Raw genomic sequence first — 20,000 nt, 5'->3', positions numbered from 1 at the left:
TGCAGGCACTGTACTTCCCACCTCCAGGACTGTAACATCCTCACCCATCCTTCAGAGTGCAGGCACTGTACTTCCCACCTCCAGGACTGTAGCATCCTCACCCATCCTTCAGAGTGCAGGCACTGTACTTCCCACCTCCAGGACTGTAACATCCTCACCCATCCTTCAGAGTGCAGGCACTATACTTCCCACCTCCAGGACTGTAACATCCTCACCCATCCTTCAGAGTGCAGGCACTATACTTCCCACCTCCAGGACTGTAACATCCTCACCCATTCTTCAGAGTGCAGGCACTGTACTTCCCACCTCCAGGACTGTAACATCCTCACCCATCCTTCAGAGTGCAGGCACTGTACTTCCCGCCTCCAGGACTGTAACATCCTCACCCATCCTTCAGAGTGCAGGCACTATACTTCCCACCTCCAGGACTGTAACATCCTCACCCATCCTTCAGAGTGCAGACATTGTACTTCCCACCTCCAGGACTGTAACATCCTCACCCATCCTTCAGAGTGCAGGCACTATACTTCCCACCTCCAGGACTGTAACATCCTCACCCATCCTTCAGAGTGCAGACATTGTACTTCCCACCTCCAGGACTGTAACATCCTCACCCATCCTTCAGAGTGCAGGCACTATACTTCCCACCTCCAGGACTGTAACATCCTCACCCATCCTTCAGAGTGCAGACATTGTACTTCCCACCTCCAGGACTGTAACATCCTCACCCATCCTTCAGAGTGCAGGCACTATACTTCCCACCTCCAGGACTGTAACATCCTCACCCATCCTTCAGAGTGCAGACACTGTACTTCCCACCTCCAGGACTGTAACATCCTCACCCATCCTTCAGAGTGCAGGCACTGTACTTCCCACCTCCAGGACTGTAACATCCTCACCCATCCTTCAGAGTGCAGGCACTGTACTTCCCACCTCCAGGACTGTAACATCCTCACCCATCCTTCAGAGTGCAGGCACTATACTTCCCACCTCCAGGACTGTAACATCCTCACCCATTCTTCAGAGTGCAGGCACTGTACTTCCCACCTCCAGGACTGTAACATCCTCACCCATCCTTCAGAGTGCAGGCACTGTACTTCCCGCCTCCAGGACTGTAACATCCTCACCCATCCTTCAGAGTGCAGGCACTATACTTCCCACCTCCAGGACTGTAACATCCTCACCCATCCTTCAGAGTGCAGACATTGTACTTCCACCTCCAGGACTGTAACATCCTCACCCATCCTTCAGAGTGCAGGCACTATACTTCCCACCTCCAGGACTGTAACATCCTCACCCATCCTTCAGAGTGCAGACATTGTACTTCCCACCTCCAGGACTGTAACATCCTCACCCATCCTTCAGAGTGCAGGCACTATACTTCCCACCTCCAGGACTGTAACATCCTCACCCATCCTTCAGAGTGCAGACATTGTACTTCCCACCTCCAGGACTGTAACATCCTCACCCATCCTTCAGAGTGCAGGCACTATACTTCCCACCTCCAGGACTGTAACATCCTCACCCATCCTTCAGAGTGCAGACACTGTACTTCCCACCTCCAGGACTGTAACATCCTCACCCATCCTTCAGAGTGCAGACATTGTACTTCCCACCTCCAGGACTGTAACATCCTCACCCATCCTTCAGAGTGCAGGCACTGTACTTCCCACCTCCAGGACTGTAACATCCCCACCCATTATTCAGAGTGCAGGCACTGTACTTCCCACCTCCAGGACTATAACATCACCACCCATCCTTCAGAGTGCAGACATTGTACTTCCCACCTCCAGGACTGTAACATCCTCACCCATCCTTCAGAGTGCAGGCACTGTACTTCCCACCTCCAGGACTGTAACATCCCCACCCATCCTTCAGAGTGCAGGCACTGTACTTCCCACCTCCAGGACTATAACATCACCACCCATCCTTCAGAGTGCAGACATTGTACTTCCCACCTCCAGGACTGTAACATCCTCACCCATCCTTCAGAGTGCAGGCACTGTACTTCCCACCTCCAGGACTGTAACATCCTCACCCATCCTTCAGAGTGCAGGCACTGTACTTCCCACCTCCAGGACTGTAACATCCTCACCCATCCTTCAGAGTGCAGGCACTATACTTCCCACCTCCAGGACTGTAACATCCTCACCCATCCTTCAGAGTGCAGGCACTGTACTTCCCACCTCCAGGACTGTAACATCCTCACCCATCCTTCAGAGTGCAGGCACTATACTTCCCACCTCCAGGACTACAACATCCTCACCCATCCTTCAGAGTGCAGGCACTGTACTTCCCACCTCCAGGACTGTAACATCCTCACCCATCCTTCAGAGTGCAGGCACTGTACTTCCCACCTCCAGGACTACAACATCCTCACCCATCCTTCAGAGTGCAGGCACTGTACTTCCCACCTCCAGGACTACAACATCCTCACCCATCCGTCAGAGTGCAGGCACTGTACTTCCCACCTCCAGGACTACAACATCCTCACCCATCCTTCAGAGTGCAGGCACTGTACTTCCCACCTCCAACACTGTAACATCTGTGTCCATTTATGTAACATTCTGTCAGTAATTTTACGTTCATTATTGCTGTCACTGGTCATCTTGCAATCCATTAACTACAACGACCAGAGTCACTGGTAATTGGATCTTATAATATCCACAGTCATTGTTTAACAAGACTTCTCCCCCCCCCTCTCTCTCTCTCTCTCTCTCTCTCTCTCTCTCTCTCTCTCTCTCTCTCTCTCTCTCTCTCTCTCTCTCTCTCTTTTTTTTTTTTTTTTACACAGGGTTTGACAAGGTTAAGGATCCCTAGCTTTATTGACAGCTATATTACAGGTTAAGGATTCCTAACTTTATTGGCAAGCTAAGAGCTGTTACCTACATCAGCTCATTTGAAAGCATTTTTATTGTTATGAGACATACAAGTAGGGAACAGGATGAAGTTGGAGCCATCTGTGGGCCAGCATTTTCATTTGATCAACTGACTTTATCTCGTTGACATCATTATCCTGTACGAATGTGTTCCATACTCGAGTCATCCTGGGTATGTATGATCTCAGATGGAGTGATGTTCTGGAGAAGGGTACAGCCAGAGTGAAGTTGCTGCTTTCTGCCCGTCTTGTGGCATAAAAGCTTGTTTCACGCTGTCCTCGAAGTGGATCCAAGTGTGGTATTTTGACAATATTGGCCTTGTACATAACAGTAAGGCCACCCACATCCCTCCTATGTTGAAGGCTCTGCTGAAATGACAGATCTATCCAGGATGGGTCCAGGTGAGAGATGAGACGTCTTGCTCTGTTCTCTACTCTGTCAAGCAGTCGCAGATAAGAGGGGGGGCAGGCAAACCAAGAAAGTGGAGCATACTCAAGGTGTGAGCGTACTTGTGCCTCGTACAGGATCTTGCAACCCCTACTGTCAAGCAGATGCGAGATACGGCGAAGTGCTGTAAGCTTCCTGGCTGCCTTGTTTGCAAGATTAACAACATGGTTCTTCATTGTTAATTTGGAGTCAAATTTCACCCCAAGGATATCAACTTCTTCTCCAGGTGCCAACATCTTCCCATTCATCCTTACTACTGCACCAGCATTACCATCATGGTGCCTAGAGACGATCATCATTTGCGTTTTCTCAGGTGCAAATGTTACTTGCCATCTATTTCCCCAAGCTGATATAGCTCTCAGCTGGTGATTGATGTAGCTTAGAGCAGCTGGCATTTCTTCTCTTGGATAAGTGAATGTCAGTGTACAGTCGTCTGCATATGCATGTGATTCTGGGATGAGATGAAGAAGGTCGTTGAAGTAGACATTCCATAACAGTGGACCCAGCACACTTCCTTGTGGAACGCTTGCCCCAATAGGATGCCTTGCTGATTCCGCTCCATTGAGGACTACACTTAGAGATCTACCATGAAGGTAATCACTGAGGAGACATAGCGTAGAGCCTGCAATTCCCAGTGCTTGAAGTTTTGCTAAGAGGCCCTGGTGCCACACCCGGTCGAAAGCGCCAGCAATGTCCAGTGCTACCACACAGCTGACTTTGGATTCATCCAGTGACTGGTGCCACTTAGTGGAGAGGTTTAGCAACAGATCAGCAGCAGAGTAACCTTTCCTGAAGCCATATTGACGATCACAAAGTAGTGAGTGGTAGTCAAAAAACTCTGTCATTTGTCTTGAGATTATTGTCTCAAGGACCTTACCAGTGATTGACAGGAGTGACACTGGTCTGTAGTTGCTGATTTCTGCTCTGCTCTTCTTTTTGTGAACAGGGACTACATCTGCCTCTTTCCATAGAGAGGGCCATTTACACTGTACTCTCTCTCTCTCTCTCTCTCTCTCTCTCTCTCTCTCTCTCTCTCTCTCTCTCTCTCTCTCTCTCTCTCTCTCTCTCTCTCTCTCTCTCTCTCTCTCTCTCTCTCTGGTTAGGTTAGGTTGGGTAAATTTGGTGAGGAGACAGAACATAGGTCTCTCGATGCGGGTGTAAGTCATTTGATGACCCACTACTGGAGCTTTTGATCATGTGACTGAGGCCTTCCGCTGGCTGACTGCTCCAATGGACGGACCCCTCAACTTCTCCCACAGACTCTCCCATGTTTAGTGCTCCTCCCCCCCTCAAAAAAATAGCATATACAAAAAAAAAAAAAATGGACCGTATAGCAGAGCTTCATAAAAGAGGTCACTGTACTGTATATATTCACAGTGTATATATATATATATGTATATATATATATTGTATATATTAACAGAATGTATATACTAATTATTATGTTTCAGATTCTTATAGTGAATCGTTCAGACCCACGAGGATGGGTCAGTGTGGGTCCTAGCTTATCCAAGGTGCTCCAATGTGAATGGTGGATCCAGGTGAGTAATGGTGAGTCTACATGAGTAATGGAGAAGTAAGGTGAGTAATAGAGGAGTCAGGTGAGTAATGGAGGAGTTAGGTGAGTAATGGAGGAGTCAGGTGAGTAATAGAGGAGTCAGGTGAGTAATGGAGGAGTTAGGTGAGTAATGGAGGAGTCAGGTGAGTAATAGAGGAGTCAGGTGAGTAATGGAGGAGTTAGGTGAGTAATGGAGGAGTTAGGTGAGTAATGGTGAGTCTACATGAGTAATGAAGTAGTCAGGTGAGTAATGGAGGAGTTAGGTGAGTAATGGAGGAGTAAGGTGAGTAATAGAGGAGTCAGGTGAGTGATAGAGGAGTTAGGTGAGTAATGGAGGAGTTAGGTGAGTAATGGAGGAGTAAGGTGAGTAATAGAGGAGTCAGGTGAGTGATAGAGGAGTTAGGTGAGTAATGGAGGAGTAAGGTGAGTAATAGAGGAGTCAGGTGAGTGATAGAGGAGTTAGGTGAGTAATGGAGGAGTTAGGTGAGTAATGGAGGAGTTAGGTGAGTAATGGAGGAGTAAGGTGAGTAATAGAGGAGTCAGGTGAGTGATAGAGGAGTTAGGTGAGTAATGGAGGAGTTAGGTGAGTAATGGAGGAGTTAGGTGAGTAATGGAGGAGTCAGGTGAGTAATGGTGAGTCTACATGAGTAAAGGAGAAATCAGGTGAGTAACAGTGAATATTATTCAACCATGAAGGCACAGCGCCGTGATGCTGGTGAAGGGTTCTTGATTCAAGGACTTGGAGGTACCCTCCTTCGGATCCCACCTGATCACTTACACCTTCTCCCCCTTCCCCCCTACGGTTTTAGCGCTTCCTCGTCCACATGAATACAGTTTTGTGTTGTGTTTGGCCAGGCGCCCAGGGGAAGCCACGTCAAGGTGAGTGTCGAGGCACTTCACCTGGAAGGGGAAGAGGACAGCACCTACCTGGTGGTGAACGAGGCAGGGGGAGGCACCTACGAGGCACCTACGTCCAGGGTGTACGACCTGTACCACCACAACACTCCACCACACTTCGTTTCTCTGCAACACAAGATGTCTCTGGTTCTCCAGGGAACTGCAACGACCACCTTCACCTTCAAGTACGACCTGTGTATGTATCTCCTTCACCTTCAGTAACGACCTGTGTACGTATCTCCTTCACCTTCAGTTACGACCTGTGTATGTTTCTCCTTTACCTTCAAGTACGACCTGTGTATGTATCTCCTTCACCTTCAAGTACGACCTGTGTATGTATCTCCTTCACCTTCAGTTACGACCTGTGTATGTATCTCTTTCACCTTCAGTTACGACCTGTGTATGTTTCTCCTTTACCTTCAAGTACGACCTGTGTGTCTCCTTCACCCTCAGTTACGACCTGTGTATGTTTCTCCTCTACCTTCAAGTACGACCTGTGTATCTCCTTCACGTTCAGTTACGACCTGTGTATGTATCTCCTTCACCTTCACGTACGACCTGTGTATGTATCTCCTTTACCTTAAATTACGACCTGTGTATATTTCTCCTTTATCTTCAAGTACGACCTGTGTATATTTCTCCTTTATCTTCAAGTACGACCTATGTATCTCCCCTCACTCTCAGGTACGACCTATGTATCTCCCCTCACTCTCAGGTACGACCTATGTATCTCCCCTCAATATCAGGTACGACCTATGTATCTCCCCTCACTCTCAGGTACGACCTGTGTATATCTATCTCCCTCATCACTGCAACTTGCAGCACTCTGGTTAATGTTAGAACTCACTGGCAAGTGTGCTAACGACTGTACCTAGTTAGAGGACTCTTGTTAGGCCGGCATGGGCCAGTGGTTAGCACACTGGCTTGTGAGTTTAACGACTCGTCTGTCATGGCTCAAAGCCCGACCTGTGTCGGGCTCGACATGTCCCTTGCATGCATTCCTGTCCTCATAAATCTCTCCAGCCTTACGGGTAATTAGCTAAGGAGTTTCTCTGGTGACTGGCGACCGGAGGATCGAGCCTACAACGCTCCCTGCGCTGATACACCTACACAGACTTATAATATATCACATAATAAGTGAATTAACACTCTTGTGAGTTTTTAACTCTGCCTTGGGAAGTGAGAACGGGATGGAAGCCTCTAACACTGTCCTCAGTGACCCACACGGGTTTAGCGCTTAACCTACAACTAATAATAATAATAATAATAATAATAATAATAATAAGAATAATAATAATAATTATTATTATTATTTATGATGAATACTGATGGTGAGGATGATGTTGGTTGTGCAGATGAGTGCCAGGATGAGGATGCTGAGTGTGAGTATTGGGCTGTTAACGATGAGTGTGTCAAGAACCCGCTGTGGATGCTGGAGCACTGTCGGGAGTCCTGTCTCAGGTGTGGTGAGTCTACCAACCTTCATCTCTATGTTGACACCTGTCTAACATGTGTTGATACTTGTCTAACATGTGTTGATACTTGTCTAACATGTGTTGATACTTGTCTAACATGTGTTGATGCTTCTCTAACATGTGTTGATACTAGTCTAACATGTGTTGATGCTTGTCTAACATGTGTTGATATTGTTTAACATGTGTTGATACTTGTCTAACATGTGTTGATGCTTGTCTAACATGTGTTGATACTAGTCTAACATGTGTTGATGCTTGTCTAACATGTGTTGATATTGTCTAACATGTGTTGATGCTTGTCTAACATGTGTTGATACTTGTCTAACATGTGTTGATATTGTCTAACATGTGTTGATACTTGTCTAACATGTGTTGATATTGTCTAACATGTGTTGATATTGTCTAACATGTGTTGATACTTGTCTAACATGTGTTGATATTGTCTAACATGTGTTGATATTGTCTAACATGTGTTGATGCTTGTCTAACGTGTGTTGATATTGTCTAACATGTGTTGATGCTTGTCTAACATGTGTTTATATTGTCTAACATGTGTTGATACTTGTCTAACATGTGTTGATATTGTCTAACATGTGTTGATATTGTCTAACATGTGTTGATGCTTGTCTAACATGTGTTTATATTGTCTAACATGTGTTGATACTTGTCTAACATGTGTTGATATTGTCTAACATGTGTTGATATTGTCTAACATGTGTTGATATTGTCTAACATGTGTTGATACTTGTCTAACATGTGTTGATATTGTCTAACATGTGTTGATATTGTCTAACATGTGTTGATACTTGTCTAACATGTGTTGATATTGTCTAACATGTGTTGATATTGTCTAACATGTGTTGATATTGTCTAACATGTGTTGATGCTTGTCTAACATGTGTTGATATTGTCTAACATGTGATGATGCTTGTCTAACATGTGTTTATATTGTCTAACATGTGTTGATACTTGTCTAACATGTGTTGATATTGTCTAACATGTGTTGATATTGTCTAACATGTGTTGATATTGTCTAACATGTGTTGATATTGTCTAACATGTGTTTATATTGTCTAACATGTGTTTATATTGTCTAACATGTGTTTATATTGTCTAACATGTGTTGATATTGTCTAACATGTGTTTATATTGTCTAACATGTGTTTATATTGTCTAACATGTGTTGATATTGTCTAACATGTGTTTATATTGTCTAACATGTGTTTATATTGTCTAACATGTGTTGATATTCTCTAACATGTGTTTATATTGTCTAACATGTGTTTATATTGTCTAACATGTGTTGATGCTTGTCTAACATACACATATATATATATATATATATATATATATATATATATATATATATATATATATATATATATATATATATATATATATATATATATATATATGTTTTTTTCATGACTTATGGAATTAATATATTTTTTTTACAGACTACTCGACAGTCTGTGAAGACGGGCACACAGACTGTCAGTTCTGGGCTAAACATGACCAGTGTCAGGAGAACCGTCTGTGGATGAACGTTCACTGTCGTCAGGCTTGTGGCTATTGTGGTAGGTACTGGTAGTGCTGGTAGGTGCTGGTGGTGGTAGTGGTGCTGGTGACTTGGGTGCTGAATGGTGGTGGTGGTGCTGCTTGTTGTGCTGTTGGTCATGGTGGTGCTGAATGGTGGTGGGTGATGGTGGTTGTGGTGTTGGTGGTGCTGGTGGTGATGAGATGTAGTGCTTGTTGTAGTACTGGTGGGTGAAGATGGTGATTGTAGTGGTAACTGTGGTATTGAAAGGCAGTGGTGATGGTGAATGGTGTGGAAATTAATAATAATAATAATAATAATAATAATAATAATAATAATAATAATAATAATAATAATAATAATAATAATAATAATAATAATAATAATAATAATAATAATAATAATAATAATAATAATAATAATAATAATAATAATAATAATAATAATGTTAATAATAATAATAATAATAATAATAATAATAATAATAATAATAATAATAATAATAATAATAATAATAATAATAATAATAATAATAATGTTAATAATAATAATAATAATAATAATAATAATAATAATAATAATAATAATAATAATAATAATAATAATAATAATAATAATAATAATAATAATAATAATAATAATAATAATAATAATAATAATAATAATAATAATAATAATAATAATAATAATAATAATAATAATAATAATAATAATAATAATAATAAAATATAATCAGAACTCACTATAAAACACAAATCTGAAGCAATACAAAGGTAACTCATGTATTATTTTTCATACCACAACCTTGGACGTGGGTGTCCAGACAAGTGCTGGGACGCTAATCACGGTTGTGCAGAATGGACGTCGCTGGGAGAGTGTGAGAACAACCCGGACTACATGAGTCGCTACTGTAGAAAGTCTTGTGGCTTGTGTGGTAAGTCTTGTGGCTTGTGTGGTAAGTCTTGTGGCTTGTGTGGTTAGTCTTGTGGCTTGTGTGGTAAGTCTTGTGGCTTGTGTGGTAAGTCTTGTGACTTGTGTGGTAAATCTTGTGGCTTGTGTGGTTAGTCTTGTGGCTTGTGTGGTAAGTCTTGTGGCTTGTGGGGTAAATCTTGTGGCTTGTGTGGTTAGTCTTGTGGCTTGTGTGGTAAGTCTTGTGGCTTGTGTGGTTGTGTGGTTAGTCTTGTGGCTTGTGTGGTAAGTCTTGTGGCTTGTGTGGTTAGTCTTGTGGCTTGTGTGGTTAATTTTGTGGCTTGTGTGGTAAGTCTTGTGGCTTGTGTGGTAAGTCTTGTGGCTTGTGTGGTAAGTCTTGTGGCTTGTGTGGTAAGTCTTGTGGGTTGTGTGGTTAGTCTTGTGGCTTGTGTGGTTAGTCTTGTGGCTTGTGTGGTAAGTCTTGTTGATTGTGTGGTTAGTCTTGTGTGGTGGTAAGTCTTGTGGCTTGTGTGGTAAGTCTTGTGGCTTGTGTGGTAAGTCTTGTGGCTTGTGTGGTAAGTCTTGTGGCTTGTGTGGTAAGTCTTGTGGCTTGTGTGGTAAGTCTTGTGGCTTGTGTGGTAAGTCTTGTGGATTGTGTGGTAAGTCTTGTGGCTTGTGTGGTAAGTCTTGTGGCTTGTGTGGTAAGTCTTGTGGCTTGTGTGGTAAGTCTTGTGGCTTGTGTGGTAAGTCTTGTGGCTTGTGTGGTAAGTCTTGTGGCTTGTGTGGTAAGTCTTGTGGCTTGTGTGGTAAGTCTTGTGGCTTGTGTGGTAAGTCTTGTGGCTTGTGTGGTAAGTGTTGTGGCTTGTGTGGTAAGTCTTGTGGCTTGTGTGGTAAGTCTTGTTTGTGGGTAAGTCTTGTGTGGTGGTAAGTCTTGTGGCTTGTGTGGTAAGTCTTGTGGCTTGTGTGGTAAGTCTTGTGGCTTGTGTGGTAAGTCTTGTGGCTTGTGTGGTAAGTCTTGTGGCTTGTGTGGTAAGTCTTGTGGCTTGTGTGGTAAGTCTTGTGGCTTGTGTGGTAAGTCTTGTGGTGTGGTAAGTCGTGTGGCTTGTGTGGCAAGTCTTGTGGCTTGTGTGGTAAGTCTTGTGGCTTGTGTGGTAAGTCTTGTGGCTTGTGTGGTAAGTCTTGGGGCTTGTGTGGTAAGTCTTGTGGCTTGTGTGGTAAGTCTTGTGGCTTGTGTGGTAAGTCTTGTGGCTTGTGTGGTAAGTCTTGTGGCTTGTGTGGTAAGTCTTGTGGGTTGGTTGTGGCTTGTGTGGTAAGTCTTGTGGCTTGTGTGGTAAGTCTTGTGACTTGTGTGGTAAGTCTTGTGGCTTGTGTGGTAAGTCTTGTGTGGTAAGTCTTGTGGCTTGTGTGGTAAGTGTTGTGGCTTGTGTGGTAAGTGTTGTGGGTTGTGTGGTTAGTCTTGTGGCTTGTGTGGTAAGTCTTGTGGCTTGTGTGGTAAGTCTTGTGGCTTGTGTGGTAAGTCTTGTGGCTTGTTGTGTCTTGTGTTGTGTGGTAAGTTCTTGTCTTGTGGCTTGTGTGGTAAGTCTTGTGGCTTGTGTGGTAAGTCTTGTGGCTTGTGTGGTAAAGTCTTGTGGCTTGTGTGGTAAGTCTTGTGGCTTGTGTGGTAAGTCTTGTGGCTTGTGTGGTAAGTCTTGTGGCTTGTGTGGTAAGTCTTGTGGCTTGTGTGGTAAGTCTTGTGGCTTGTGTGGTAAGTCTTGTGGCTTGTGTGGTAAGTCTTGTGGCTTGTGTGGTAAGTCTTGTGGCTTGTGTGGTAAGTCTTGTGGCTTGTGTGGTAAGTCTTGTGGCTTGTGTGGTAAGTCTTGTGGCTTGTGTGGTAAGTCTTGTGGCTTGTGTGGTAAGTCTTGTGGCTTGTGTGGTTAGTCTTGTGGCTTGTGTGGTTAGTCTTGTGGCTTGTGTGGTAAGTCTTGCGGCTTGTGTGGTAAGTCTTGTGGCTTGTGTGGTAAGTTGTGTGGTTAGTCTTGTGGCTTGTGTGGTAAGTCTTGTGACTTGTGTGGTAAGTCTTGTGTGGTAAGTCTTGTGGCTTGTGTGGTAAGTCTTGTGGCTTGTGTGGTAAGTCTTGTGGCTTGTGTGGTAAGTCTTGTGGCTTGTGTGGTAAGTCTTGTGGCTTGTGTGGTAAGTCTTGTGGCTTGTGTGGTAAGTCTTGTGGCTTGTGTGGTAAGTCTTGTGGCTTGTGTGGTAAGTCTTGTGGCTTGTGTGGTAAGTCTTGTGGCTTGTGTGGTAAGTCTTGTGGCTTGTGTGGTAAGTCTTGTGGCTTGTGTGGTTAAGTCTTGTGGCTTGTGTGGTAAGTCTTGTGGCTTGTGTGGTCTTGTGGCTTGTGTGGTAAGTCTTGTGGCTTGTGTGGTAAGTCTTGTGGCTTGTGTGGTAAGTCTTGTGGCTTGTGTGGTAAGTCTTGTGGCTTGTGTGGTAAGTCTTGTGGCTTGTGTGGTTAGTCTTGTGGCTTGTGTGGTAAGTCTTGTGGCTTGTGTGGTAAGTCTTGTGGCTTGTGTGGTAAGTCTTGTGGCTTGTGTGGTTAGTCTTGTGGCTTGTGTGGTAAGTCTTGTGACTTGTGTGGTAAGTCTTGTGGCTTGTGTGGTTAGTCTTGTGGCTTGTGTGGTTAGTCTTGTGGCTTGTGTGGTAAGTCTTGTGGCTTGTGTGGTTAGTCTTGTGGCTTGTGTGGTAAGTCTTGTGACTTGTGTGCTTGTGGCTTGTGTGGTAAGTCTTGTGGCTTGTGTGGTAAGTCTTGTGGCTTGTGTGGTAAGTCTTGTAGCTTGTGTGGTTAGTCTTGTGGCTTGTGTGGTTAGTCTTGTGGCTTGTGTGGTAAGTCTTGTGGCTTGTGTGGTAAGTCTTGTGGCTTGTGTGGTAAGTCTTGTGGCTTGTGTGGTAAGTCTTGTGGCTTGTGTGGTTAGTCTTGTGGCTTGTGTGGTAAGTCTTGTGGCTTGTGTGGTAAGTCTTGTGGCTTGTGTGGTAAGTCTTGTGGCTTGTGTGGTAAGTCTTGTGGCTTGTGTGGTAAGTCTTGTGGCTTGTGTGGTAAGTCTTGTGGCTTGTGTGGTAAGTCTTGTGGCTTGTGTGGTAAGTTTTGTGGCTTGTGTGGTAAGTCTTGTGGCTTGTGTGGTAAGTCTTGTGGCTTGTGTGGTAAGTCTTGTGACTTGTGGGGTAAAGTCTTGTGGCTTGTGTGGTAAGTCTTGTGGCTTGTGTGGTAAGTCTTGTGGGTTGTGTGGTAAGTCTTGTGGTGTGGTAAGTCTTGTGTGTGTAAGTCTTGTGGCTTGTGTGGTAAGTCTTGTGGCTTGTGTGGTAAGTCTTGTGGCTTGTGTGGTAAGTCTTGTGGCTTGTGTGGTAAGTCTTGTGGCTTGTGTGGTAAGTCTTGTGGCTTGTGTGGTAAGTCTTGTGGCTTGTGTGGTAAAGTCTTGTGGCTTGTGTGGTAAGTCTTGTGGCTTGTGTGGTAAGTGTTGTGGCTTGTGTGGTAAGTCTTGTGGCTTGTGTGGTAAGTCTTGTGGCTTGTGTGGTAAGTTGTGGCTTGTGTGCTTGTGTGGTAAGTCTTGTGGCTTGTGTGGTAAGTCTTGTGGCTTGTGTGGTAAGTCTTGTGGCTTGTGTGGTAAGTCTTGTGGCTTGTGTGGTAAGTCTTGTGGCTTGTGTGGTAAGTCTTGTGGCTTGTGTGGTAAGTCTTGTGGCTTGTGTGGTAAGTGTTGTGGCTTGTGTGGTAAGTCTTGTGGCTTGTGTGGTAAGTCTTGTGGCTTGTGTGGTAAGTCTTGTGGCTTGTGTGGTAAGTCTTGTGGCTTGTGTGGTAAGTCTTGTGGCTTGTGTGGTAAGTGTTGTGGCTTGTGTGGTAAGTCTTGTGGCTTGTGTGGTAAGTCTTGTGGCTTGTGTGGTAAGTCTTGTGGCTTGTGTGGTAAGTCTTGTGGCTTGTGTGGTAAGTCTTGTGGCTTGTGTGGTAAGTCTTGTGGCTTGTGTGGTAAGTCTTGTGGCTTGTGTGGTAAGTCTTGTGGCTTGTGTGGTAAGTCTTGTGGCTTGTGTGGTAAGTCTTGTGGCTTGTGTGGTAAGTCTTGTGGCTTGTGTGGTAAGTCTTGTGGCTTGTGTGGTAAGTGTTGTGGCTTGTGTGGTAAGTCTTGTGGCTTGTGTGGTAAGTGTTGTGGCTTGTGTGGTAAGTCCTAACTTCACCTCAACCCAAGATTATCATCCGTCTAGGTTTTTAGTGGACGGTGGATCGAGTCTTCATTTGTTGTTTGTTCTGGGCGACTCACAGAGGTCAAGAACAGTTTGTAAATACAGTAGTGATAATATATAATATATATATATATATATATATATATATATATATATATATATATATATATATATATATATATATATATATATATATATATATATATATATATATATATATATATAGTTTCTTTTTTTGGGGAAACTAAAGAAATCTTCAGAATTTTAATTTTCAGTTTTGAGTGGCCTTTAAAATGGGTTGTCCTGGCCGTTATTAATAAATCTAAATGATCAATTTTAATTTCCTCTTTATTAATTTTTATATTTTTTTTTTGTATATTAAATTCCTTATGTCTTTTAATATTGTGAAATTTATTTGCATAGGAAAGGTAATGGCAACTATAATAATTTATGCAAAAACTAGGGAAAAATTCAATAAATTGCTATTTGTAGATGCAAGAAATAATTTTATAATATTATTTCTTATAGCTGAGGAGGAGGAGGCATCGAACTCGACCAGTACAGAACCACTGATGGAGGTGGAGACTACCACCTCCACTTTCACCTCATCCACCAATATCACCACATCTCTGGGTCGTCGACCCTTCAGACCTCCTCAACACCCCTACAGAAAGTTCTCTAACAGGACCCGTGTCACCACAACACCACCAGACAGCGAGAACTTCCTCACAACTCACCCGGAGGAGAATGACACTTCGAAGAAAATACTGAAGCCAGTTAAGGGGAAAAGAATTAAACCTAGCAAGCCGAGTACCACTCGGTACTCACAGCCGCCGTCCAGGGAAACCTCGCTCATGGAACACGATGAAATCCATGAGAGGGTGAAACCTCGCAGATCCAAGAAGAAATCATCGTCTTTTCGGTCTTCCAAGGATAATGAGAGTACTAAGCAACAAGGTAAGGGAATAACTCCCAGGGCATGGAGGCAGGACAATAAAAGTTATCATTCATTTAACAGCGCCAGAGCAACCAAAAAAATCCAAGTATCAAGCACCAGAGAGACGATGGTGACCACAGCCTCGCCCACTGTACACAAGACTGCTGCCAATCTTCCCTCAAGGAAAACTCGCCACAAAGACGGGTCGCTCACTAAGCATTCTTTCAGAAATCAAAGTGAGAGATCTGGTCCCGTAATACAGCAGAATATGACTCTCGTGACGTCTCTTACAGGATACAAGGGTATACACAATTTGCTAACAGCAGACAGGTTGATACCAGCATCCCTAACAGCAGACAGACTATCAGCAGAAGCACAGAAAATGGCTGGAGATAAAACAACATCCCTTCCTCTGCAAGATTCTCATAACATGTCTTCGGGGGCATCGGAAAAAGATGGCAGACACTCCCATCTTGAGGAGACTGATAAGAGCAGCTACTCATCCAAGGATCCTACAAGAGTTTATAAATCGCAAGGAATATACGAGGAGCCGCAGGCATCACCGACACCCTCAGCTCACAGGAGGACCTGTGTAGGCGGCGAAGAAGGAGAGAGATGTGGACGTAGTGGACGGCGTGATCCTGGCGTCCATGATCACCTAAATAATAAGGAAACACAGAGCAACAGCATCCTCAAGAGTCAACAGAGCAAAGTAAGAGCGTGGAAAGGCAGAAATGATGTTGTTGAAACTATTGAGTCAAGCATACCAGAGAAAGAGAAGTTAGATAAAGAACTCGAGAACAGAAAGCGGAAAGCACATCGAAAACATAAGAGGAAAAACAAAAGGAAAGAAAATCGGGTTTTGAGTAGGAAGAAAAAGAAGACAAATAGAAAGAGAGGAAGATGGAGAGGAGACAGACAGCCTCCTGGCCAAGATGGATCTCAGGAGAGGGAGATGAACGCCAGCATCCCAAGAAGGAGAGACGAAGCTGAGGAGAAAATGAGAGATAACGGAAGGATTAACAATCAAAGGAGAAGAAATAAGAAGCGAAAATATGGAAGAAATAGCAGAAAGCGCGGCTCCTCTAAAGGGCGACCTCATTCAAGTCTCAACAAAAGGTAACTCGTTATTTTTATAGTCAGAGATAACTGTTTTCTCGAAGATAATTTTGAATTACATTTTTTGATCCAGACTTGTCGTCAGAGATGTCAATACTGGGAATACTGTTTGATTTTTATTTTTACAGAACACACAGAGATAAAACTTCTGAAGGGATTCTACCAGTGTTTACCATTCAATTGCCGTCCGTCACAACCCACTCACCACCCACCGTCATCACCACCACTGCCCACTCACCACCCACCACCATTCTCTTGTCTCCCGTCACCACCCAGTCACCTGGTCTCATTATCAACAGAACGTACGCCATTCCAGAGGATATAAAGTCTTGGAATTCACTGCCCTCAACACCTACCATCACTACCACACCCAGGACCACTACCAGTACCACAACCACTGTCACAACCATTAAAATTCCCAGCACCGGATCCAAGAACACTATCAGAAGCAGTACCACGCTCACCACCAGTACCAGCACTACGACCAGTGCCAGAACCATGCCCCCTGTCAGTGCCACACTCACTGTCAGTGTCACGCCCACTGTTGGTACCATACCCGCTACCGAAGCCACACTTATCACCATGGCTTCACCCAGTACAGGAACAACACTCACCTCCACGAGGGTCACCATGCCCAGCATCACCCAGGGTCAGAGGGCAGACAAACCCACGAGGCTCTCTCCCCATCACACCACCAGTCCAGCGTCACCCAAGTCCCACCCATGTAAGTCTCTTGCTAATATTATAATCAAAGGGAAATGCTGAACCCTTATGGGCCACATAGATCCTGGGGAATGGGATGCAAGAAGGTTTGATCCAAGGAATGGCAGGATAGGCCCAGTTTCTTGGATCAAGTATAAGAAATGTCTTTTGTAATTAGATTAAACCTGTGTTCCATCATTATGTCTCATTTTCAGATTTAAAAACGTATTGTCTCTGTCTCTTCTGCTGATCGAAAAAATCTTTCCTTGTGAGGGTTAAAAAGCCCTTAATTCTACTTGATAATGGTTCAAATGGGACCAGAAAGCCTTTTTCAGTGTCCTTTTTGAATTATGGGTTTGTTGAGAGTATTTTGCCTCTTTGGGTTTTAGTGCTCTTATTTACGTTTATAAATAATTATCCTTCACATTTAATAAATTTTTATAATGTTATATATTGGTTTTAGTTTTGAGTTTCTTTCTGTGTAATTCTTCTTTCAAAATTTGCATTTTCTTCTCATCTTATCTCTCCCTAACTCTCTCGTCTCTTAAAGTGGTCGTATCTAAAACTGTTAGTGGCACTTTGTTGCTTATCTATGATTCAGTTTGTCTATATTTTCACCCTTCTTCACGCCCTCTTCCCTTCTTTCCCCTTATTCCTTCTTCTCTCCTAACGTTGTACCCATTGATTCTTTTGTCTTCCCTTGCCTTGTCCACTGTCCTCCAGCTATATCTATTCTTATACTCTCTCTTCCCTCTATTTCACACCCTCTTCATTATCTCCCTGGTATCTTCTTCCCTCTTTTCCCTCCCTCCCTCTCCCTGCTCCCTTTTTACTTCTTTCTCCCTCTACCCACTTGCAATTGTTGTTCTATGTTCCATTTTCGTCGATTTCAGGGGGAATCGAAATGGGTGAGGATGGAATCTCGCCAACCATAGAGGCCACTGCAGCGACCCAACGCCCTCACACACCCACTGTCAACACACTCACTCCAGCACCCTCACACTCTCACACACCCACTGTCAACACACTCACTTCAGACAAACACAATAAGCCACGCAAATATTCTTTCCGGAGACGACGCTTGCCTGAACACGGCCAGAGAGACTCTCGTAACTACTCAAAACACAAACCAAAGAAACTTAACCAAGCTCAGCTGACCAACCTGTCTCCTGGCCACCATTACGACCAGAGAGAATCACTACAGCAGAAAGAATTTCCCAGCTGGAAGAGTTTGTCTTCTCAACAACAGTCACACCAAGTAACAGCAAGACCTTTACCAGATGCATCTCCTGGCAAGAACATCACTCAGAGGAGGAACCCAAATGCACCTCGACAAACAAACATTCCAAAGCCATCGTCAGTGGCTTCCTACAACCTCCGTCTCCTGCGTCCTGCCTGGCAGATGAAGAATAAGGTGATTTCCCACAATCAGAGAGCATTACCTGGACATATAATCGAAGAAGCATATTTATCATCCGACATAGACGAACGCCTGCAAGAGAATATGCATCCTGGTGATCAGAGGCAGAGGCAGACTCATCCTGGTGATCAGAGGCAGAGGCAGACTCATACTGGTGATCAGAGGCAGACGGACATGCATTTTGTAGATCAAGAGAAGACGAAAATGGAGATAAAAGATGAGGGGAAAACAAAGATGCAGGTGGAAGATGAAGGTACAGAACATCAGGCAAAAAGAAAGCAACCTCCCCGACGGTCGCCAGAACGGTACGCTGACTGGGGCATCGGTCCACTAACACCATCGTAAGTGTTACTTCTCTCTCCTCGTACTTCCACACTGTAAATATCTACACGTGAACAAACCTGTATATAAATTCCTTTCCCTCCCAGGAGAGCCGAGGGACTCTATCAGTCTCCTGCAGCTCTGTCATGACCATCCAGTTGCTTTCCTCTCAATAATTCCTTTAATATGCTTTTCCAATAACTAAATCCAAGATATATATATATATATATATATATATATATATATATATATATATATATATATATATATATATATATATATATATATATATATATATAAATATATATATACATATATATATGTATATGTATATAACGCAGCCTACACTCTCTGGAGAGATCACATCGTCCTGGTTGGAAGTTCAGACGAGACTTCTACCTGCGAGGATACATATACGAGGACATCTGGTCTCCTTCACACGAGACCCCAGCGAGACCAGGGTCCCGCGAGGACACCGCTACTTCCTCATAGAGTCTTCAACACATCGAGACATAAGGTGTGTTGAGGCCTCAACACCACTGATGATATGGTCGTCTTAACCACACCTCACCACTTTCCATTCTTTATTATTATTATTATTAATAAAAATAATAATAATAATAATAATAATAATAATAATAATAATAATAATAATAATAATAAAAATAAAAAAACAATAATAATAATAATAATAATAATAATAATATTAATTAATATTAATAATAATAATAATAATAATAATAATAATAATAATAATAAAAATAAAAAACAATAATAATAATAATAATAATAATAATAATAATAATAATAATAATTATTATTATTATTATTATTATAATTTTGTGATAAATGTTTATTTATTCTGAGTTAACTAAAAACTTCATTTATCTTTTTTTTTTACAAATTTCTGTCTTAAATTTTCAGATAAGACGAACAAGTGTCTTGAAGACGACGGCTGCCTTCCTTGCTGCCTTCCTTGCTGCCTTCCTTACTGCCTTCCTTGCTGCCTTCCTTGCTGCCTTCCTTGCTGCCTTCCTTACTGCCTTCCTTGCTGCCTTCCTTGCTGCCTTCCTTGCTGCCTTCCTTGCTGCCTTCCTTGCTGCCTTCCTTGCTGCCTTCCTTGCTGCCTTCCTTGCTGCCTCCCTCGCTGCTTTCTTTTCTGCCTCCCTCGCTCCCTTCCTTGCTGCCTCCCTTGCTGCCTTCCTTGCTGCTTCCCTTGATCCCTTCCTCGCTGCCTCCCTTGCTGCCTTCCTCGCTGCCTCGCTTGCTGCCTTCCTTACTGCCTCCCTTGCTGCCTTCCTTGCTGCTTTCCTTGCTGCCTTCCTTGCTGCCTTATTTGATGCCTTTCTTGCTGCCTTTCCTCCTTCCTTGCTGCCTTTCCTCCTTCCTTGCTGCCTTCCCTCCTTCCTTGCTGCCTTCCCTCCTTCCTTGCTGCCTTCCCTCCTTCCTTGCTGCCTTTCCTCCTTCCTTGCTGCCTTTCCTCCTTCCTTGCTGCCTTTCCTCCTTCCTTGCTGCCTTCCCTCCTTCCTTGCTGCCTTTCCTTACCCTTGATGCCTTTCTTGCTGCCCTCCTTGCTGCCTTCCTTGCTGCCTTCCTTGCTGC

General features: G+C 43.7%; 1 protein-coding gene across 1 annotated transcript in view; it reads left to right on the top strand.

The window, feature by feature from the left end:
- LOC128701628 (uncharacterized) overlaps positions 1 to 19,536 on the top strand; it is a 55,233-nt gene extending 35,697 nt beyond the window's left edge. Inside the window, exons 13-22 of the mRNA XM_070101588.1 lie at positions 4,778 to 4,867; positions 5,740 to 5,977; positions 7,137 to 7,247; positions 8,714 to 8,833; positions 9,617 to 9,727; positions 14,428 to 15,955; positions 16,084 to 16,679; positions 17,551 to 18,418; positions 18,740 to 18,915; positions 19,323 to 19,536. Of these exons, the coding sequence (XP_069957689.1) occupies positions 4,778 to 4,867; positions 5,740 to 5,977; positions 7,137 to 7,247; positions 8,714 to 8,833; positions 9,617 to 9,727; positions 14,428 to 15,955; positions 16,084 to 16,679; positions 17,551 to 18,418; positions 18,740 to 18,890 (3,813 nt within the window). The 3' untranslated portion in view covers positions 18,891 to 18,915; positions 19,323 to 19,536. The remainder of the gene's footprint in view (positions 1 to 4,777; positions 4,868 to 5,739; positions 5,978 to 7,136; positions 7,248 to 8,713; positions 8,834 to 9,616; positions 9,728 to 14,427; positions 15,956 to 16,083; positions 16,680 to 17,550; positions 18,419 to 18,739; positions 18,916 to 19,322) is intronic.
- Positions 19,537 to 20,000: the final 464 nt, after the last annotated feature.

Source organism: Cherax quadricarinatus, chromosome 78, assembly GCF_038502225.1.
Source record: "Cherax quadricarinatus isolate ZL_2023a chromosome 78, ASM3850222v1, whole genome shotgun sequence".
In the NCBI taxonomy this organism is placed as follows: domain Eukaryota; kingdom Metazoa; phylum Arthropoda; class Malacostraca; order Decapoda; family Parastacidae; genus Cherax; species Cherax quadricarinatus.
This window is presented reverse-complemented; position numbering and strand designations above follow the sequence as displayed.